Source organism: Chrysochloris asiatica, unplaced genomic scaffold (genome assembly GCF_000296735.1).
Source record: "Chrysochloris asiatica unplaced genomic scaffold, ChrAsi1.0 scaffold00541, whole genome shotgun sequence".
Lineage (NCBI taxonomy): Eukaryota > Metazoa > Chordata > Mammalia > Afrosoricida > Chrysochloridae > Chrysochloris > Chrysochloris asiatica.
The window spans coordinates 472,699-496,527 of NW_006409059.1; the positions used below are offsets into that span (position 1 = coordinate 472,699).

At 40.5% G+C, this 23,829-nt stretch overlaps 1 protein-coding gene across 1 annotated transcript; it reads right to left on the minus strand.

The window, feature by feature from the left end:
• Window positions 1–2,014: 2,014 nt before the first annotated feature.
• Window positions 2,015–9,284, minus strand: AKAP4 (A kinase (PRKA) anchor protein 4). The gene is made up of 5 exons (XM_006877626.1): window positions 9,189–9,284; window positions 8,196–8,246; window positions 7,613–7,714; window positions 3,394–5,532; window positions 2,015–2,219 (listed from the first exon to the last, which is right to left on the minus strand). Exons 1-5 carry the CDS (start codon window positions 9,282–9,284, stop codon window positions 2,064–2,066), a joined length of 2,544 nt encoding a protein of 847 aa, XP_006877688.1. The 3' UTR covers window positions 2,015–2,063.
• Between the last annotated feature and the right edge of the window lie 14,545 nt (window positions 9,285–23,829).

Here is a 23,829-nt window from a genome sequence, read left to right on the forward strand (position 1 = left end):
TGCTATGGGACCCAGCTGTGCTCAACCGAGGGCTGAGTCATCAGAAATACAGCCCTGGCCTCAGGATTTGTTTATTGGAGATTTTCTTCAAGGACGAAGAGAAGGATCTGTAGTGACTAAATTCCAAAGTTTTTCATGGAGTGGAGTGCAACTGGAAAAGGTTTGATTAGTTTTCATTCAGGCTAGGAGTTTAGAAGATCCTACTTTAAAGGACCTTTTAAACTTCTTTGTATCTTATAGGTCCAGGCATTGTTGAGATGTTGACAAAGTCACTTTAGTACCTCTTACCTCACCCAAAAGATGCCTCTCTGGGTCATACACTCAGAGGATCTTGCTTTAAATTCTGAAAAGAAGGCACTCACAACTATTAGGTAGGCTTTAAGGGATACAGCTGCCTCAACACATCTACATTTACAACAAGATCCACCCAGTTCAATTTAACCTCTAAACAGTGTGAGGGTAATCTTTAACTACATTTTACAGAATAATAGGCTCAACACTTAGGTGACATGCAACTAGTAAGAGGCAAAGCTTTCATGTTACAGTCCAGAAGGTGCTTGCCACAGCACCTAAGCCACAGTACTTCAAGGGTACCAGGGTCTGTCATGAGAAAGCACCTCAGGTTTATGGCAGACAGGATAACAAAGGGCCACAGGGTTGAAACCACCGTCTCGACCTGATTTGCAATGAATTCTGGCATTGTGGCTGACTTCTGGGAAGTATACAACAGATCTAGAAATTTGGTGATAGTCCCAAAGGGGACATTGGGACTTACATAGGATGGTGTTGTTGTTATTATGTGTCGTGGAGTCGGTTTCCGACTGATAGCGACCCTGTACAGGGTTTCCAAGGCTGTAAATCTTTACAAAAGCAGAAAGCCCCATCTTTCTCCCGCGGGAACAGCTAGTAGTTTTGAATTGCTGACCTTGCGGTTTGCAGCCCGATTTGTAACCACTACGCTACCAGGATGTTGTTGTTGTTAAGTGACGTCGAGTCAGTTCCGACCCATAGCGACCCTGTATAGGGTTTTCGAGGAGTGATGGGTGCGACTTGCGTTCAAACTGCCGACCTTGCGGTTCAAACGGCTTTGCAGTCTGGCGCATTAACCCACAGCGCCACACCAGGACTTCAAATAATTCACCATCCTGTACTTTATGTTATTTCCCCGCCCGCCCCCCTCCCCCTTGTGAAAGACAAAGAAATCTGATCAGTTGGAGGAAATGACTTCTAAAGAAGCTTTGCTCAGACATGGAGGGTATCAGATCCCATTGTAGTTCTGGGTAGTATTTAGCCATATGCAGTGAACACTGGAGATGTGTGTGACTAGTGATGGCAGCGGGGAGCTGGCAATGTACTGTCTTTAACTTGCTTTTGCTCTAAACTAGCCCATCTGCATACTTTTTCACCCCCAGATTAACTTTTTTTTTAAACTTCTTATTGTGAATTGAGTGAAAGTTTACAGAGCAGATCATCAGTTTCACATTAAACAAATCATATACTTTGCATCATGATATGGTTGCAATCCTCTCCATGCACCAACAGTTAACAAACAGCATTTGCTCTCTATTCACTCCAATCATCTGCATATCTTTAAAACAAAAGTTAAGAAAGCTACATCCTTGGGATTAGAAAGGGCATTATCAAGTTAGGTGTGCAATTTTGGGAGAAACAGGAGCACAGGGACAAAATGCTAAATGGTTTATGAATTGAGATTGTTTGGACAAGCCAGATTACCTAAGGATTTGGACATGTGTTACACCTGTGGGTCTTGGGTGCTCAGAAAATATCTCAGGGTGAGATTTGGACACCAGTCCAACCAGTCTGTATCCTTGGCTATGTCTGGTCAAATAAACAATCACACATTTTTTGAGGATTTTCTTTTTTTAATTCATGTTCTTGCTCAGCTTTTCAAAGACAAGTACAGTACAGCCACTCAGATGCAGTTGGAAGTACGATCATGATCATGTAGCTTGCATTTCACTGGCCTGATGGTAGGGTGCTTTGGCTGGGAGGAAAAGCTGCTGGTGGGAGTATGATGGGGAGGAGTTGAAGAAGTTGTTAACTTACAGGTTAGTGAGCAGCCAGTCTAGCAGTTGTTTCCTAGCCATGTTTCCCACAGCTTCATCCAGTTGTCGTTCCTTGGCAAACTTCATGACCTCTTGAAGAAGATCTCCTACACTGTACCCCTTCTCTGCTGCCCTAGCAGAAACCTCAGGAAGCTGTGGATAGAACAGAGCTAACTTGAGCCTCCTGATGGCTTTGGAGAAGGGACCCATCTGGGCAAAGTGAATTACCCTCCACCCCAATGACTCTATATTAGAGTCAAGAGTGCCACAGCCCTAGGGCTGGAGGAAGCTGCCTGTAGCTTTCCTTTATCCTTGACCTTCCCTAATAATTGTTAGGTCAAGGTTTGGAGTTACCATACTCCCACCTCTGTAAGTATCAGCATTTGAATTCTTTGGAATCCATCCAATGCAGCAAACACAGCTGTGGGGTGGGGTTGTATATGTGTGTGTGAAAGAGAGAAAGAAAGAGAACTTGCATGTCTTCTGTGTGGACCCCCATGGATGTGGAGAGTAGGGCCAGAAGTAGGGTGGGGCAAGTGAGGTACCTAGAGCATTAAAAAAAAAAAAAAAATTTTGCCCTAGGTGCCTCACCTGCCCCACCCTAATCCCTGCCTTGATGAGAGACTGTGCTATGGGAATAATTCCTTGAAATTCCCTGGAAACAGCCAGAGCAGTGAGCACTGAGGTTCTCAGTTAGATTGCTTTGGGAGCTTTGGTCTATACATCTGAAAGTGAAAGAGAGAGGGAAGGAAGAAGAAAGAGCAAAACGGAGAAGATTGAGACAACTTTTAGGGTGCAGTGTATGACTTCTCTTTTACAAGTCTCTGTCCTACTGGACAACTAAAAAAATAAGCAGCAATTATCTTTTCCTAGTTGTGACATGAGCTTCTTTGTGGTTACTGTGCATTTGAGGGAGGAACATAGGGAAAATAAGAAAAGACTCAGTTTGAAACTGTTTCTGGCAGGTCAGAAAAAAAAAAATGGGTTCATAAAACTTCTATCATCTCAGGAAGAAGGAAGGGGGCTCTTTTTCCCACCTCTAGTCTTTTGGGGCCTTAAAACTCACAACTTAAGACATAAAAAATTATCCCCCAATATTCTTCTACCAAATAGTTTGTTGAAAGGGTCAAGTGTGTGTGCAGTGCCGCATTTAGCTTGTGGTTCACTACTTTTGTGTCTCTTTATGATGTTAAAGTAATTACAGGCATCACAGGGTAAAAACAGACTTGCAAAACAATTGGACCAATTTTGTGCTCTAAGTACAAGGCCAACCACCCTAATCCCTCCCCTGGCCCATTCCAACCTTCTTTCTTGTTACAGTGCTTACCTTCTCCAGTTGTCCATCATCATCACTCATGAAGTAGAGCATAGGCACATTAAACTGGGAAGCTGCAATCCACTGCAGGACAGCCTGGAGTTGCTTCTGCAAGCTATTTGTAGAGCACTGATTATTGACAATGACTTCAGGCCCAGGATTGTCTTGAGAGTTCTGTGATGCCATAGCGTCATGACAACATCTGGAGCTACCAGCTTGGTAATTGAGATTACTTGCCAAGGCTGCTTGTTCTTCCAACTCAGCAAGGGCTGCCCCATTGTTGCTATACTTAGCCATGATAAGGCACAGCTTCATTACAGATTCTACTAGTTGATCTACAAATTGTCGGTTCACTTGCTTCATCCCACTGATAAAGTCAAGTTCTTGATTGTTCTGGCCTTGTTCTTCTCCTCTGTCAGACTTCTTGGACATGGAAGCTGCTTTAGCTGTCCTGGATTCAGAACACTTGTTCTCTCCTTCACATAGATCATCACAGTTGAAGGGACTTTCATTCAGCAGCTTCTGAATCAGCATTAAAACGATATTTGACATATCTAGCTTCTCAGAGTCCAGATGTTGATTCTCCTTTACAGAAGTGGATGGTCCAGGAGCCCCGTGAGATTCTAAATGTTTCATTGAAAGCGATTTGGCACTGTGGCCATGTCCACACTTCTCATATTGAGAACTTTGAGCCATGTAGCCCATGGTAGAACCAGGACAGTCATCTTCAAATGCATCTTTGCCCTTGGACTGTTGGGTCAGATGGTACTGGATCAGCATAAGAGCAGAGACGATCAGATCCTTTGCCAGTGAATCTGTGGAAGGGCTTATTTTTTCTCTTTTCTCCTCTTTATTGGAACAAAATTTGCCAGTCACTTTGCCCTGGTTTGCTTGCCTTTGGCTCCACATTGTTAGGGTCTCCTTGAGGATATGTTCACTCACTTTCTCAGCACTGGTCAATGACTTGCACTGCTCTGCTTTCATTTTGCCTTTGTCCTTCCCCTTCATTTCAGCTTTCATGGCTGAGAATTCAAGACTCTGGTTCTTGCATTTGGGATCATGGGACCCAGCTTTCAAAGATGCATACGACAGACTCTGAGATTTCGTCTCCTTCTTTTCACCAAGAAGGGCACTGACCAGGCGCTTCAGCATGGCCTCCATGATGTCTGCAGCATTTTGTTTTCCATGGTTGAACAGATTCCTCTTAACAGCTGAAACAAAGTCTGAGTCAGTCATCAGGACCCCAGTAATATTATGCAGGTTCTTCATGCAGGAATCAATCAAATCAGACACGATTTCCTTGGTGTGCTTCAACAGTACTCTCTTCAGAACTACGCAGGCTGGAATTGGCTTCCCAGAACTGTGCACTTTCAAGGTCTTCATAACAGAGACCATCATGTCAGAGGCCACCTGGTTTGCATAAACCATGAGCCCTTTGCTGATAGAATCTGCAAATTCTTTGCTGTCTCGCTGGCACATCTGTTTGTCTCCACTCTTATTCTTGTTGGACATTTCGCTATACAGAAAGGTTTTCCTGCCACTTTCCCTGCCCTCTTCTCCAGGACCCTGCATTTCTGCAGAGGTCACTTCTACAGCCTCATGGGCCATTTCAGAAGCTATCTTGCTCACAGCACTGCGGGGGCTGTTTTTCCCTTTGTCACTAGTTGGCGGATAGATTGAATGATGAAGACATTTGCTTCCACCTTCCAATTTATCCTTGATTTCCTTACGGGCCATCTGGATTACTAAAGAAGATAGTCGGTTGACATAGAAGGAAAGGTCATCCATAGAACATTCTCCATCAGGGGAGATAACTGCCCTCTGAGTGTTGGGAGATTTGGGTGGAGGAGTTGAAGGACTCTGATTATTGTTGGTGTTTTGGGCTGCTGTCGTTCCTACATGTAGGCTGTGAGGTCTGTTGCCCATAAAATCCATATTCAGTTGGTCAGCATAAACGCTATAGCAATTCCCAGAGAGTAATCTGTGATATTCATCACCTGTGTCTCCTACTTTATGCTTACAACTAGAGGCTGAGGGGCTCAATGCATGCTGGAAGCCCAAGGCATACTTCTGGAGATCACTGAGAAGCCAATTGAGGACACTTATGGGATCAGAGGGAGTTTGTTTGAAAAGGCACACAGATCCCTCCGTCTAAAAAAAAAAAAAAAAAAAGAACACCAATCCATAAGACATAAGAGTTTGGGTAGGCTACTTCTTTCCCTTATTTTATTTAGAAGATGCATCTTCTAAAATATACAGATTGGTGATTTGCCCCCTTTGGAATTTATCTGGGAACATAACATACATACAATTATATTCGTTAATGCACATTCAAGCAGAATCGGCAACCACACAAGCTATCATGCTAAGTATATATATACTTGTATACTTTATACACAAGTGCTATCAGTATGTTTGTCAATTCATGTGAGTATGTGTGATCATCTTAATATGTGTCAAAATCTGTGAAAATGTGTTTGCTATGTGTGTACGTCAGTTTATATAGCAGTGCATCTATGTGGATGTGAATATGTATGATTACATAAATGTATGCTGCTTTTGTATGCATATGAGTCAAACTGTATATATATTGATGTATGTATGTCAACATATGAATGTATATGTGAGAATGTATCAGTCTGTATTGTTAGTGTGAAAATACACAGTATGTAAATGTGTGCATATGCCAGTACATATGTATGACTATGTTGAAATGGATACACATTGTATATGTCTACTCTATAGGCCTATATGTACATGTTAGTATGTATATTTGTACATGTATGTATTACATTATGGATGTGTATATATTCATAATATGAGCATATATGGACTCCTGATGTAGAGCTGTAGGATAAGCATTGAACTGCTAACCAGTTCAAACCCACCAGCTGTTCCTTAGAAACCATATATATATATACAGGGTTGCTATGAGTCAGAACTGACTCGATGACATGACAACAACAACAATCTCTGAATATATAAATGAACATGTCAATTTGAGTACATATATGCATCTGTCCTGGTGTGGCACTGTAGGATAGGCACTGGACTGCTAATCACAATGGTGGCAGTTCAAACCCATCAGCTGTTCCTTATACACTTTCTACAGGGTCGCAATGATTTGGAACCAACTTGAGAGTACTTACCAACAACCAACAACAACATATCTATAACCATTAGCATTTTCCATGCAGCTATTAATGCATTAATATATCTTAAAGTATACATTCACATATTAATACACATTCATTACTATATTAATGTATATGTGTATTAAGATATAAATATTTGTACATTGGTAATCTGTATGTTGTTGTTGTTAAGTGCCATTGAGTCAGTTCCAATTCATAGTGATCCTGGATAGGGTTTCCAAGGTTGTAAATACTTGTGGAAACAGAAAGCCTCATCTTTCTCCTGCGGAGTAGCTGGTGAGCAGGAGAGAATGAGGACTTTCCATCTGAGTCCCCTACACTTTTCCATTCTCTGCCATGACTGTGGTTAGCAGTACAATCCTTATCCTACAGAGCTACAGCGCTCCCAGGTGATTGTATAATGACCACATATGTCATTGAATTGGGTACCAGTTTATATTATATTTATATGTTAAGCCAACACTTAAGAATGTATGTGTCAATGATACACATATCTAGCATGTATGTCAGTATGTGTCAATACATACAAATAAGTATGTTAAATATGTGCTACTTGTGATTCAGAATCAACTTGACAGCAAGTTTTTATTTTTTGGTTAGAAAAAATTTGTATATGTGTATGTCACATTACTGCACGTGACCATACATGTTTTACATACACATGTATATTGTAAGTGTGTATTAAAATACACTAGCATGTATGCAAGAATGACAAGTTTCTCTTTGGTACTTGGGAATCAGGAGAGGGCATTCTGAGTCACTGTAATTACAAGATACCTGGGCACTGAATTTCTTGTTACTTGAATTTAGACTTGTGTATTCTAGAATGTTATCTTGTTGTTAAGCGCCTTTTAGTCAGTTCTGACGTATAGCAACGCTATGTAGAATTTCCGAGGAGAGGCTGGTGGATTATAAATGCCGACCTTGGGGCTCAAACCAACCTTGTGGTAGGGTAGAGTCCCATATTTATGGGCCTGTTGTACAATAGTTTTCTTACCAATTCTGAATTCGAGTCCTCAGACTCAATCTTGAACTTTGGGAATTAGAAGGGGTGGAATCTCAGAAGTTAAGTGTACCTTAGACTGGTCTTGCTTCTCAGTGTCTTTGATCACAATAATCTCTTTCTCTTCCAGATTCTCCAGGTTTAAGTTACCTTCTGAGCTGGAACCAGCAGCATTCTGTGGAATTAATGACCAAGATTTTTATGGATAGTTGTTTTTTTGTGATTTCTCCAAGTTGGCCCACTCCCCACCCTAGGCTACCACTTCTAAACATGAATTTGATATTTCCCATCATCCATTTTCTTCCTGCAGGAGAGGCAGACTTCCTCTCCTGAAAGCTTTGACAGAGCCATCAGTCTCAAGAACCATCAACCTTTTGGACAGATATTTTTCTTTGTTTTTCTGGCATACTTAATTATTTCAACCATATCAGCAACTAAAGTAAATTCTGAAAAAAAGACTTGGTATCAAAAGTGACAATAAACTCTGAACCAGGGATTCTGGACTCATGAGAATGAGGACTTTCCATCTGCGACCCCTCCACTTCTCCATTCTCTGTCACAACTTTTTTTGTTTTTTTTTTTCCTTATGCTGTTTGTGATAACATCTCAGCAGTTTCCCACCCATTACAACTGTAAGGGGAGGAAAGAATACTCACCTTGGCATCTTTATCTTCCATATTCAGGGTGGACACATCGACAAAGCATATCTACATCAAATTAGGAGGAGGGTGAATTTAGAAAACTCTAGAGAAAAGGCCATTAATTTTTTCCTTCTGGGGGATAATGGCACTTACCTCATAGGGTTCTTGTGAATTTTTTTTAGCATAGTGTCTGGTACATAGTAAACACTCAATAGCTATTATTATCATTATGCAGAGGATACCAACCTGCCCGAGACGGGTCCATATTTTATAGCTGGAAAGACTGAGAAGGGAAGTTAGTTTTCCCAATTGACACAAACTTAAAGTTGGATCTTGAATCAGAATTCACATTCCCTGGCTCCCAGTTTAGGGTACTTTTTACTACACTAGTATTTCCAAAAATGTGGTGTTTTTACTACTTGTGATACAGAATACTTTAGGTGGTACTTAGTTAAACATTTCTGTGTTTAATGAGTATATTTTTAATTGTGCATTAGGGAAAATATCTAGTAGAACATGGAATATCTAGTAGAACATGGAACATGTCAATTAAAAATTATTTTAAAAATACATATTAGTATAACAATATATATTAGTATAATAATAACTAATAACTTAATAACTTAAACATGATGAAAAATGTAAAGTACTATGCAAATGATTTGAATTTTGGGAAAGAAAACACTAAGTACACTATGCCATCATCCACTTTAATATACTGGTAGCTAAGTGACATTATGGTGTCATAAGAGTTATTAGCTAACAGGGATTGGTAAATAAGCAACCACCACTCCTACCTCCTCTTATGCTCCCTCTTATCCTCCCCTCCCCACTTCTATGACATCATTTCTCACCCTGCCCCTCCCTTGATTGATGTTGACCCTGGAGACCTTATTGAGCCCAGTTGCCTGGCGAAATCCCAATATTTCCCTCTCTTAGGCCCCAAAATGTCTGTGGCAATCCATAAGCCAATCCTTTCCACTCTTTGGTGAAATTAATTTATCTTACCACTTTTTGATCCTGATCTTGTTGTCTTGTTGGGCTGTAGAGATCTACCTTGCACACACCCCTGCGGCTGTGTAACCAGTCAATATCATCAGACATCTAGAAGGAGAAAGAAAAGAGATCTGAGAGACTTATATAGTAGAGTTTTTAGTAACCAGATAAGTTTGGATAAGAATCTCTGGAGAGTTTTCTGAAACCACTTCTGTGTTTCATAGGCCTAGGCATTGATGGAGTGAACACTGGGTGGACAATCTGAAATGTTTGAGCTTTGGCAAGTGATGCTCAGGATCATCAAGCTTTTTACAGGATTATTATCTTTTAGTAAAATCCATAGTTTAATGGATTTTAGACCCTCAGAACTGATTCCAAGCTGGTGAGCTTGAACCGCCGATCTTGTGATTCAAACCGACCTTGCATTAACCTACAGCGCTATACCAGGACTCGGGAGAGCATTTCCCGCAACCTCCCAGGAAAAAGGCCAGCTGGGAAGTACATTTTAAATAATAGACAGCTTCTGATATCAGAACGCCATCTCTCAGCCATGGCTGTTTGGGATACAAACAGATGAAAGGTCCGTAGCCAATTAATCAATATGGTTAACCGGCCGCTTTTCCCGGTTAGCACTCTGCCTTATCTAAACCTCTGCCTATCCAACCATTCTCGCCCTGTCCAGTCTCTCAATCAGGTCTAGAGATTGTGGGAGATTGAATTCATTCATTTCCTTCTACCCAATCCTACTGAATCACACCTGTCTCAATTCTTCCTTACTCACTCTTGGATACCTTCAAAAATTTCCCTTAATTTAATTGGAGCCAAGGTCGGCAGTTTAAGCTCACCAGCTGCTCCTCGGAAACCCTATATAAGTGTCGCTATGGGTTGGAACTGACTCGACCGCACTTAACAACAACAACCACCTTCAGTATAACTAGTCTTTCTAATTACTTTAAGAAAGTGAAATTAGATAACACTTAACTGTAACACTTATCACTCAGGACCACTGGAAAAGTCTCATGTCAATGTCAATAGAGTAGGTTAAAAAAAAAAAAAGTCCAACATCATCAAATGTAATAGCCACAAATATGTTGTTGTTGTTATGTGTTGTGGAGTCGATTCTGACTCATAGCGACCCTGTACAGGGTTTCCGAGGCTATAAATCTTTACGAGAGCAGAAAGCCTCATCTTTCTCCCGCGGAACAGCTGGTAGTTTCGAACTGCTGACCGTGAGCCCGATTCGTAACCACTACGCTACCAGAGCTCCTTAACCACAAATATAGCCAAGAGAAAAATGTCGAAGGGAAGATCAGAGGCTGATCGTATAGGATTAAATTTATTTTTATTTTAGAAAGAAAAAGTAATCTTTGCCAATTCACTTTAATCATTCTATCACCTTCCAACTGAGCCCTGTGGTTAAAAGGTTTTGTGTGTGTGTGTTTAAGGAAAATAAAAGAAACTGGTAGATGCTGCGGACTGATTTTTGCTATATAAGAACTCGTTTATGTTCAGAAAGACAAAGTTAAAAGCTCAGTAATGTTGTCTTGGTATCTAGAGTTTCAATTTGACATAAAAAAGTAACAAGAGAAAAAAAATATGGATAGTAGATAGATAGATAGATAGATAGATAGATAGATAGATAGATAGATAGATAGATTTGCCAAGTATTAAGGGACTACTAAAATTCTCTTTCCCTATACAGAAACCCTATACAGGGTTGCTGTGAGTCATAACCTACTCCATGTCTCATAACCACCACCGTATGTATCCTTGGAGTCCTGGTGTGACGCTGTGGGATAATGTGCTGGAGTGCAATGTCGGTTTGAACCGCAAGGTCGGCGATTCTAACTCACCAGCTGCTCCTTGGAAACTCTATACAGGGTCACTATGAGTCAGGATCAACTAGACCGCACTAAACAACAATATGTATCCTTACCCTCAACTTCCTTTAAAATTCAGAGTTTTCCCCTCTAGTTCTTCAAAGCAATCTCTCTCATTCTCCTCAACTCCGTCCCTCCCTCTCCCAAGTCTCCCTCCCCTCCCCTCCTTCTTTCTTCCTACCCTCTTTGCCTTCTTTCCTCTTTCCTTCCTCTCTCATTTCCCTCGTTTCTTCTCTCTCATGCTCCTTCCTCTTTCCTTCCCTGCCTCCTTCCTTCCCTTCTCTCTCTCCATTCGCCCTCCATCTCTCTTCCCTCCCTGGTTTCTCCTTCCTTCTCTCTGTCCTCCTTCCTCATTCCCTTTCCTCCCTCCTCTCCTGCCAGCCCCAGCTCCTCTCTCCAAACGTTTCTATGACAGTTGCCCTCTGATGACTATTCTTTGACATGGTAAATATTAAATTTTCATCCTTTACCTGTATTGGGTTTCCAAGGAGCAGCTTGCAGTTCAAACGACTTTGCAGTCTGACGCATTAGCCCACAGCGCCACACCAGGACTCCTTACCACCCTCTAATATCTCTTTGGGCTGTCCTTTCAAGAATATCTGGGAATTCTTGAAAAGTTACTTTGAAAGACTTCCCACACCCTCAGAAGGGAAGTTTCTTTTTCTTTTTTTCCCCAAGAGCTAAAGAATATTGTCCTTAAGTGCCGGCGAGTCAGTTCCGACCCACAGCGACCCTGTACAGCGTTTCCGAGGCTGTAAATTTTTACGGGAGCAGAAAGCCTCATCTTTCTCACGCCGTTGGTAGCTTCGAACTGCTGCCCTTACTAATTCGCAGCCCGATTTGTAACCACTACGCTACCAGAGCTCCTTAAAAGGAGACAGACTCAGAAGTCCCTCTTGTGATTTGTATACACCTCACTCTAAGTCCTAAAGAACTGTAAAAAAATAATGTCTTTGAACTTATTACCTTGATAATGAAGTTCTTTTAGATCTGGCTGAAAATGTGCTACGCAGAGAGGAGATGTGCCCCTTTAGATGGAACTGGGGTGTGCCAAGTTCTTGGGCACCTACAGCTGGCTGTCACCCCTGTCAGCTGTTGGACTTGACTAGTGGGCAAGACCTTTGCCTGCTGTTATCTGACCCTGATGTATGACAGCAGGGATTGTTGTGTCACAATGCCTGACTCAGCAAGGGCGTGGCAGGTTGGCAAGCTCAGTAGCATTTTCAGATGAAAAGATACCTCAGAACACAGTATGAGAAACTTCCTCTTTATTATTTCTAGGAGTTTACATACATTTCTTTTACATTTTCCCCTACTTTTAATCCCTCAAACTCTTCTTTATCTTCCCTCTTCCTGCTAGACCTCCAGTCAAATTAGAAAGCACAGTGCCATCTAGAACAGCTTCCTTCCACAATGTTAAAATGAAGTTTGTGTGGCCATGCAGGCCTTGCTAGGCCGCAAGGTCAGCTTGAGCAAAAAGATTGGCAGTTCAAACCCACCAGCAGCTGCTTGGAAACCCTATACAGTGTTGTAATGAGTCAGAATCCACTTGAAGGCACTTAACAACAATTTGAATTCCTAGGCAGTTTGGTGGGTTCTATATTTTCCATATACATTATTACTACCAGCCTTTGTAAACAAAACAATATAAAGGTCTTCAAAAAGTTCATGGGAAAACTCTATTATGTTATCATTCGATTCTTCCATGAACTTTTTGAAGTTCTCTTGTATTAATTTTCAAATCGTAGCTTTATAAATAAAGCTTTGCTTTCTTTCACTACAGAATCACAGTCATGTGGAAAGAGATCCTTGGTTTTATGTAGAAACAAAAATGTTGATTAAAGTAATTTCTTAATATACTGAATAAAGTTATGAAAATAGAAAGTTGGAAACTGTCTTAGTAGTTTCTGTGGCATTACCTCACCATCAAGATATCCCGTTAACTATTCAAAAAGATGTCAGAGGTTTTGTACATCAAAAAAAACTTTATCAACAAAGTGAAAAGAAAACTTACAGACTGGAAGAAAATGTTGAGGAGCTATTTTTTGGCCTAAAGTCCAAAAAAATATATAACACTTGCACAACAAAAAAACAAATAACCAAATGAAAAAATGGGTAAAGGCCTTGAACAGACATTTCACCAAACTGGATATTCAATTGGCCAATAAACATATACCTGTTGCTATTGAATTGATTCCAACTAATAGCTACCCTATAGGACAGAGTAGAACAGTTTTCAAAGCTATAAATCTTTAGAGTAGCAGACTGCCACATCTTTCTCCAGAGTAGCAGCTGTTGGGTTAGAACACAGACCTTTAGGTTATCAGCTGAGCACTTAACCACTGTGCCATCGGGGCTCCTTTCATTAGCTATTAGGGAGATGCAACCATAATGAGCTATCACTTCACCCTCATTATAATGGTAATTAAAATAAAAATTTTTTTTTTTAAAAAAGGAAAGTAGCAACTGTTGGCAAGGTTGTGGAGAAACTGGAGTTTAAAATGGTGCAGCCATTGTGGAAAGCATTATCGCAGTTCCTCAAAAAGTTGATACCATATAATGCAGTGATCCTAATCTTAGGTATATACCCAAAAGAAGTGAAAGCAGGAACACAAACAGAAACCTTTACACCAATGTTCATTGCAGCACTCATCACATTAGCTAAAAGGTGGAAACAGCTTAAATATTCATTAGTGGATGGATGGCTAGACATAAAGAGAATGAATGAACCTTGACAACATTATACTGAAAAAAATAAGCCAAGTCGCGAAATAACAAATACCAAAAAGTACAAAAATCTCACTTTTATGAAATAAGCAAATATTATTAATGATTATCAGGGGTGGGAGAGAAGGTAAGGGGGAAGTTCTTGTTTTTGTTTTAGAGACATTTTTATGTCAGTGGCAGTGGGATATTTTGGAAAAGGATAGTGATAATGGTAGCACAATATGAAAAATGTAATCAATGTCATTGAATTATAAATGCGGAAGTAGTGTTGGCAAATATTATAGTGCATATATTTTCATCACAATAATAATAATAATAATAAAAGGGCAGAGGACACCTATAACATTTGTAATATCAGTGTCGAACATTACTGAGGACTTTTGAATATTTTGTATTGTTTTGTTTTTGGCAATTTGGATGCTGCTATGTCCCTGCCAGTCTGATGTTCAGTAATTACTTCAACCCTCCGTACTCTCCTAAAGCCTTGACCACCAGCTGGAACCCGAATTTCAACTTCATGACATCATTGTTTCTGTAGAGAACAGTGACAATATAAAGTCGGGGGATCTATTATTAAAATTCTGGTACTTTAAATGGTCCTTTGTGGACTGTAAATATGGTCCACTTTCACCATGAGGCAAAATTAGTTTAAAGAGAGGCTGAGTCAGTTGAGTCAGGACTAGCTTTTCACAGATTTCTCAAGTCATTAAAGTACTTAAACTTCACTTGTTGTTGCTTTTGTTAAATGCCATCAAGTCAGTTCCAACTCATAGTTTGTCTTGTATAGGATTTCCAAGGAGTGGCTGGTGAGTTTGAACCGCCGATCTTGTGATTCAAACTTACCTTGCTGTCCTGTGTATTATTCTGCAGCACCACACCAGGACTCCAAACTCTAGTCTTTTCCATTCTGGCCAGTGCTTGTTGTTTTTACAAAATCTTCTATTACACTTGGAGATGTCTCCAGTTTAGCACCAGCTTTGAAAGATTAGCCTACAATCAAATGACTTGCGTTGTACCCAAGTCTCTTCTTGTCTTCTCCTTGTCCTTTTCCCACATTTCCATTTTTATCATGGGTATGTAACTAGATGATTTGAATTTAAAATCATTTGAGATAATCCCTAAATAATACAATTTAATATTCTTTGTTCTACTTCCATTTCTTTTCTTACTTATTAACCCTGAGATTGCATGTTTTAACGCTGCTGTACACTTTTGATCCTGTTCATGGTGATCATCAAAAATCCACAGTACAGAACCTGTTTTTCCTACAACACCCTTTTGTCAGGGGAAATTTTTGATTAAAAAAAAAAAAAAATGAAGCTTCTATGTCTAGTTCACCTCTGTGGAATAAGAAGCAAAGAAATAAAATGTTTATGCATTCACCAAGCACAAGAACATATATCTCTAAGATAAACAAACCAAAAAGCTCTCATATTTCCCAGTTCAGAAGAGAACAACCATAATCCAGGCCTGGAAAATGTCTTACAAAATCCCAAATGACAAAGAGAAAACTGCTATGGATGATTAAAGCCCTCCCATGGCACCCAGATCCTGTCATCCTGGAGCCTAACCAGAAATCAGAAGAAAGCAGCTTTTGGACAGGAAACCAATAAAATGTAAGGAAAGAATCAAGGCAGACATGATTCAGTTATAGTGAATCCACTGCCTCTTCTTCATCTGTTTTAAACTGCTAAAGTCCTCAAAATGGCCTGAGCTGAGTACAAGTGGGAATTGATGAGGGAGAAGGAATGTTCAAAGAGGCAAAAGAAGGACTATGCTGCTTTAGTGTATGAAAAGTATGCACCTTAGGTTAGCCTTTAAGAGCCAAACATAGAAACGTTGAACACAAAAACCTTGGTATCATTTCCCGCTCCCCTAATTATTATTTTCCATTTTCAAATCTTGTTTATTCTACTCATACATCTTCATCTCTTTCATAACAACTTGTGAGTAACAACACCAATCAACCCTTTAAATAGGCTCTCAGTCTGCCTTTGGTCTGAAAGTGCTACTGTTGTTGTTAAGTGCCATCAAATTAGTTTTGACTCATAGCAACCCTGTATAGGGTTTCCAAGTAGCAGCTGGTGAGTTTGAACCACTGACCTTGTGGTTCAAACTAACCTTGCAGTCCAGTACTTTATCCCACAGCATCACACCATGACTGCATGAAAGTGCTATTAAAATAATAAAAATGGGGCTTGTGTTTGCAATGTGATTATCATGAATGAAACTTAAATGCACTATCAGCCTTCATTAAATTATTGTACCTGTCTGTGTCTTCTAACCTAAGGTTTAGCCTGTCAGGATTGGAGGACAACCCATTAACAACTTGCAACTTGCAGATGACAATAACCTTGCTTGATGGGAGTGAAGAGGACTTGAAGCCCTTAGACCAACAACTGCAACAGTTAGCATGGTTTTGTTTCAACATAAAGAAAACAAAAATCCTCACAACATCATGATAAACAGAGAAAATAAGAAAGTTGTCAAGGATTTACTTTTACTTGGATCCACAATCAACACCCATGAACACAGTCAAGAGATCATTGGACAAATCTGCTGCAAAAGACGTCTTCAAAGTTTTAAAAAGCTAAGAGGTCACTTTGAGGACTAAGGTGCGCCTGGGTATTTTCAACTGCCCCCCCTATGCAGTCCTGGTGTGGCGCTGTGGGTTAATGCCCTGGACTGCAAGGTCGGTTTGAACCGCAAGGTCAGTGGTTCAAGCTCACCAGTCGCTCCTCGGAAGCCCTATACAGGGTTGCTATGGGTTGAAACTGACTCGACAGCACTTAACAATAATAACAACCTATGCATATGAAAACTGGGCAATGACTAAGGAAGAAGAATTGTTGTTATGTGCCATCAAGTTGGTATAGGGTTTCTGAGGAGCAAGGAATGGTTGGTGGGTTTGAACCGCTGACCTTTCAGTTCAAACTAACCTTGGAGTCCAGTGTTTTATCCTACAGTACTGGTAAATAATACTGAATATATCATGGACTGCCATGGTATACTATCTTTCTTGATGCTTTTAAGTTGGTTCCTTGTAAGGTTTCTGAGGAGCAGCTGGTGGGTTTCAAGTAGCACTATATTTCTGGTGTGGATGAAATATTTTACAAAGATAACCAGTTGCCATTGAATCAACCCCAACTAATGGTTGTTGTTGTTGTTAAGTGCCATCGAGTCGGTTCCGACCCATAGCGACCCTGTACAGGGTTTCCGAGGGTGTAAATCTTTACGGGAGTAGAAAGCCTCATCTTTCTCCCGCGGAGCAGCTGGTAGTTTCGAACCGCTGACCTTAAGGTTCGCAGCCCGATTCGTAACCACTACGCTATCAGAGCTCCTTGAACTGTGTTCCACAAGTTATTTTAAAAACCTCTTTTTTTAAAAATATATAACCGTGTATATACAATCCATTCCCACCAACTAAACTCCCTCCCCACGCTGCACAGTCATTACCGCTATCCCTTTCCAAATCTGTTCTCTCCAGCTCTCTTTTTTACACCCTTCCTTTTCTTTTTGATGGCTTTCCCTTTCATAGTGTGTTTGATGGCTGAATTTTTTGGAAGGAGATTGCCAGGCATTTCTTCCAAGGCACCTCTGAGTAAACTTAAACCTCCAACCTTTCGGTTAGAAACTGACAGCATCAACCATTTCCACCACCAGGGTCTCAGAATCCATCTTCCAACCAACTAACAAGTTACCATAGAGGCGACTTTGACTCATGGCAACCCCATGTGTGTCAGTTGCTCTTCCCTCTTGATGGTCCTAGGGTCCTCTGTTCCTGGAATGCAAGATTAACTACTCCTCTCTTTTTGTTACACAACTTCTACCTTTACAGTTGTGACAATAGCAATTAGGAAGATATCATACATTCTTATGGGGGAAAAGAATTCAGGAGAAAAAGAAGTGTAATTCCCAATTGTATTGGTCTATAAGATGAATGGCACCACTGCCCATTGTCAACCACACTAAAGTGAAATTTTCAATAGATATTCTGATTGAACACTCTAGGCAAGGGTACTACATAATGGCTTCTGCCAAGTCTTTATGTCTGTATTATGTAAATCTGTCCTTTCTTATGAATGATTGAAGGAATAAAGGGAGAAACTAAAGGACTTTCAAAAGCTCTAAGTGTTCTCATGTTTGTTTTAAAATATAGCTGTTAAAGGAAAATGGGCTTTTTAAAAGCTAGAGGATCCTTTTAAGTAGGAGCTTAATTAGATAAGGTCTGTTTTATTGTCTTGTTTTTGAAAATGATTTACAGCTATTTTTGAGGGACAACTATGCTTGGCAGTGGTCATTTCTGGCAAGCTCCCCCCTCCCCCTTATAATTGTGACTTTTCATTTCTTTCATTTCATACAGCATTTACTTATCATCTTTATAATTCATTTGACATTTACTAGACTTGGCTTCTAGAGTTAATTAGCTTTTCCTATTCCGGATTCACCTACACTGTAAGCCCAGAGGGCAGATTCTCTGTCTCTTTTTCATTGTATCTGCCACAGTATTGGGCACACAGATGAGTGAATCAACAAAAGATGGTTTTGGAATTTCAGGAGGGAACCATAATTCATATTCATGGGATATGTAATGACAAAAAACTTGGTTAGCTATCTGAGTGGGCAGATTTCTTCCCAGAGAAATAATTCTCACCCTTTAGTGTACATAAAGGAGCTCTGGTAGTGTAGTGGTTAAGAGTGCTAACCTCAAGGTCAACAGTTTGAAACTACCAGTCGTTCCGCAGGAGAAAGATGAGGCTTTCTGCTCCCGTAAAGATTTACAACCTCGAAAACCCTATACAGGGTCACACTATGAGTCGGAACTGACTCCACTGCACACTGCCGCCACCACCATCAGTGTACATAGAATTAGCTGAAGGACTTGTTAAAAAGGATAACAGGTCTGAAGCAGGGCCTGAGAATATGTCTGATACTGTATTTTGCATGCATTATCAAATTTCATTCTCACACAATCTTATGAAGTGAGTACTTTTAAAAATCTTGGTTTTATGAGTAGCTGCAGCGCAGAGAAGACAACACAGATTGTAGGGTTGATCAGGTTCTAGTTATTTCCATCATCTCGGAGGAGTGTGTGTGTGTGTGTGTGTGTGCGCGCGCGCGCGTGCTGAAAGTAGTTTGTCTTTTCTTTCTTCTATAGTAGGAAGATCCAGAAGATAAATTTTTTAAGAAAACGAAAAGTATAAAGGTTACCGCCCTAATGGTGGTTTTCAGTCTGACAAGACCAAGTGCTGATCCATTATCTCCCCCTGCTGGTCAGAATAGTGGCGTCCTTCAGACCGCCGTGGTATCCCTTATTCTAGGATGGTTCTTTCTGAGGGGGTTAGACCTCTTTGTCTCTGCCCCTATTCATATTTGTTTGGGTTGGTTTTGGTGGTTTGTTTGCTCATTTGTTTTGTTTCGATTTTCTTTTTCTCACTTCCGTTTGGTGAAGACCTCTTTTTCACGGCATCTTCTGTTCCACATCTGTGGCTTGTTAAAAGTACTACGTGATTTTCTAGTTATTTTCTATTTTGGTGTCAGGGCTGTGAAGATGTGGGAGGGAAATGGGTAAGGGAACTAGAGTGTTTATCGAATTTTATTTTTCTTTTCTTTCTGTCAAACCAACAAATTCGTCCCAGACATATGACAGAATAACCTTTAAAATGTATTTAAATATAGTATTCATTGGTGAAATGACCTTTTTCCTTTGCTCCACATAGTATCTTTATCAGTGAATGAATCTTGAATACATTATGAATTCCATAAAGGAGAGAAAGGGGATCTGAAAACAGAAAGTCCCTTTCCTTCAGAGCAGGCATAGGCATAACCTGCCCCCCACCCCCGACACATACACACATACACACACACATACACTCCCCAAGGCACACCCTCCTGCACTGGAGTGCTAACTGCAAGGTGGGCGGTTCAAACCCACCCTCCGCTTCTCGGAAACCCTATATAGATAGGGTCGCTATGAGTCGGAACTGACCCCACATCACTTAACAACAACAGAAAAGCACCTGTTGTTGTTAGGTGGCCTTGAGGCTGTAAACCTTTACGGAACAAAACGCCTTATCTTTCTCCTGGGAGCTGCTGACGGGTTTGAACTGCTGGTGTTAGCAGTCCCGTACTTACCCTGCAGCGCCACCAGCACACCTCTTCAACTTTGTGTAGTAGTCATGCTCAGGATGCTGTGGCTCTCGCTTCCAAATCAAGGTTGTGAATCGGCGTGAGAAGTTTATGTGACCACTTTGCTGTTGTTAAATGCCTTCGGGTACAACTCATAGCAACTTTGTGTAGTGTTTCCAAGGAGCGCCTGGTGGGTTTGAACCCCCACCATGAGAATAAATTCTATCTTGTGGCATTATCCTGTAGTGCCACACCAGGGCTCTACTGGTGGTTGGTGGTTATGTGTCGCCGAGTCAGTTCCGACTCATAGCGATCCTGCACAGGGTTTCCGAGGCTGTAAATCTTTATGGGAGCAGAAAGCCTTATCTTTCTCCAGCAGAACCACTGGTAGTTTCAAACTGCTGACTGTGAGATTAGTAGCCCGACTAGTAACCACTACACTACCAGAGCTCCTTTGGTTGGTTAGTTATATGCCATGGAGTGGGTTCTGTCTCATAGCGACCCTGTACAGGGTTTCCAAGGCTGTAAATCTTTACGGGAGCAGAAAGCCTCATCTTTCTCCCGCGGAGCAGCTGGTAGTTTTGAACTGCTGACCTTGTGGTTCACAGCCTGATTCGTAACCACTACAGCATAAGGAGAAACTGGTGCGCTTAAACCACAGACCTTGCAGTCCAAACGACTTTGCAGTCTGACGCATTAGTCCACAACACCACCTTAGCAGTCAGTAAATGCTTGGAAAATGTGTTCACCCCATATAAAGAGGATTATCCAATTAACAACAACAACAAAAAATTTAAGATAAAATCCAAAAACCAATTTGATTTTTATAGCAAGGATCATTCCCACTCCCTCCATACACAGAGTAGACAGTGATGGGCAACTTGGACATTGGCTACCCAAAATGGGGGGGGGGGCTACAAAGGCAAGAAGTGACTGGCTCACAAGTTTTCAAGAGGGAACCTAGATCCAGAGGGCGTGGAGGAAGGTAGAATCTCCACTGAGTAATATCCAATCTCTCTGGGCAGGGCTGATGAAAGGAGATGAGGATAGGTCTCTTGTGATACAATAGTGAATAATTGTTATCAGGACTGATTGTGAGGGTTGGAAATGTAAAGGTAGATGTTTTGTGGCAAGGAGGGGTGTGATTAACTTTGCAGTCTAGGAGCGGAGGTCCCTGGGACCATGAAGGGAGAAGAGCAGACAGTGAGACCCTACCCAGAGAAGCAGTGATGCTTCTCTGAGATGGAGGCAGAGACGACGACGTGGAGAGATGGAGCAGCTGGGGACTTTAGACCCAGAGAGGGAGAGGGGCTGTGTGCTGATGACCAGTGGGCGACGGGGGGGGGGGGGGGGTCAGGCTTGTAGGATATACCTTTTGATGCTGCATGGAGGGGATTGTAACCATGGCAATGAAACGGTATAAATGTAAAACTAATGTTCTCCCATGTAAACTATCACATAATTCACAATAAAACATTAAAAAGTAAAACAAAACACAAAACAATCTGAGAGATCATTCTTCAAATTAAAAGGGAAAATGGTGCCAGAACTGTTCCTCATCCTAAAAACTACATTGGTGCCTATGGTGTATTTATGGATGTATTTCCTTATTATCTTTATCATGAAGAATTGTATAGGTTCCTGGAAGGCAAAGACTTTCTCCAGTTTTCTGTATAGAACCTAACTGTTGCATATGTACTTGGACACTCAGTCATTCCTTTTGGTTACGCTGGGATGATTATGACAAAAGTGATGATGTTGGCAATAAAAGTGAGCTCAGCCGCATGTGTCCTTTGAAATTCTTAGTTTTACATTTACTTTTCTTTGGTACTTGACTGCATTCTGCCTTGTGTTGTAACGATTTCATCATGAGTTTTTCTTTTCAAATCCAGAACTGATTAAGGAGAGTGACTTTATTTCATTCGTTTTATTTACTCTGCAAGTGAGAACACAAGGTCCAGATATATTACTAAGTGTTTAAGGATACTTGCATAATTGAAAAGTAGTGGTAAAGGTTACTCAAAAATTGCTATACCCAGAACCCTATAGAAATGCTCGGCCAAGGCCCAGAGTATTGGACCATCCTAGTCCAAACTGCTTGGAGTACTGTAATAACTTCTTTTTAAAACTATTTTTAAATGGCATCATTTTTATTTTGCATACTTTAATTTTAGAACAAACTCAACAACAACAACAAAACACAATACACAACATCTAACTCTACTCCCAAATAAGGGAGGGGGACAGGGCCTGAGGGCCTTCCATCCTGCCATACACACAGGCCCCTGAAGAAAATAACAACTAGTTATCAGCAGATGGAGTCAGGTGGGAGTAATAACTTCTTAACCAGCTCCAGTGAGTCTTTTCCCTTGTCACTATTCTAGAAAATACGTTTTCTTAATAGTAGCTACTACATTGGCAGTTCAAGCTCACTAGCCGCTCCTTGGAAACCCTATACAGGGTCAGAACTGACTCAATGGCATTTAACAATAACAACATGCTCTTTCTGGACTCCTGGTGTGGTGCTGTAGGATAAGCGCTGGACTTCAGAGGACAAGGTCAGCGGTTCAAACCCACCAGCTGCTCCTTGGAGACCCTGTACAGGGTCGCTATGAGTCAGATAATACTCTATGGCACACAACAACATGTTATTTTTATTGTGCTGTTATTGTTAAGTGGCATGGAGTCAGCTCCGACTCATAGTGACCTTGAATAGGGTTTCCAAGGAGTGGCTGGTGAGCTTGAACCACTGATCTTGTGGTTCAAACCGACCTGGCACATTAACCCAAAGTGCCACACATACCATACAGTTCACCCATTTAAAGTGTGCAATGTTATTATTTTAATTATAGTCACAGAGTTGTGCAGCATTATCAATTTTAGGATGTTTTCATCACCCTAAAAAGAAATTCTATATTCTTTAACTATTACCCCCATTCCCTCATACTCCTTTCAAGCCTAGACAACCAAATAATCCACTTTCTGTCCCTATAGAGTTGTTACTCTGGACATTTCATATAAATGAAATCATACAATATGTGGCCTTTTGTGACTAACTTTTTTTTACTTGGCATAACTTTTTTCTGGTTCATCTGTATTGTAGAATGCACCAGTACTTCATTCCTTTTTATGGCTGAATATTATTCCATATATCATATTTTATTTATCCATTCATCATTTAATGGCCATTTGGATTAATTTCACTTTTTGGTTATTATAAGTAATTCTGCTATTAACTCTTGTGTACAAGTTATTTTATGTGTATGTTTCATTTCTTGAGTATATATCTAGGAGTGGAATTGCTAGGTCATAGTGTGGCTCTATATTTAACATTTTGAGTTCCAAAGCAACTGTACCATTTTACATTCTTATGTATGAGGATTCTAATTTTTCCCATCCTTGCCAACACTTGTAGTGTTTGTCTTTTTAGGTTATAAGCATCCAAGTGGGTGTGATATCTATCTCAATGTGGTTATGATTTGCATTTCTCTGAAATTCTTCTTCCTGTTTTCCTATTTTCTAATTGGATTGGCTATTTTATCATTGTCAAGTTTTAAGGATACTTTATATATTGTAGATACAAGTCTTTTGTTAGATATGTGGCTTTTAAATATGCTATACCAGTTTATAGTTTGTTTATTCAGTCTCTTTGCAAGTTCATTCACAAATATTTTCATTTTGAGGAGATCCAATTTGTTGATTTATTACCTTTTATGGATCTTGCTTTTGGTATCATGTCTAAGAACTTTTCACCAAATACTGGATTACAAAGATGATCTCCTTTGTTTGATCTTCTAAAAGTTTTATATTATGTTGGCCAAGGCCTAGAACATTGGACCACCCTGATCCAAACTGCCTGGAGTATTGTAATAACATACATAATATGGTACATAATATGTTGTTATTGTTAAGTACCG

Coding starts and splice junctions, on each gene's coding strand:
- AKAP4 (XM_006877626.1), bottom strand. CDS start 9,284: ATGTCTGATGATATTGACTGGTTACACAGCCGCAGGGGTGTGTGCAAG. Junction 7,715..8,195: donor TGGAAGATAAAGATGCCAAG/GTGAGTATTCTT, acceptor TTAATTCCACAG/AATGCTGCTGGTTCCAGCTC. Junction 5,533..7,612: donor AGAAGCAAGACCAGTCTAAG/GTACACTTAACT, acceptor TTTTTTTTTTAG/ACGGAGGGATCTGTGTGCCT.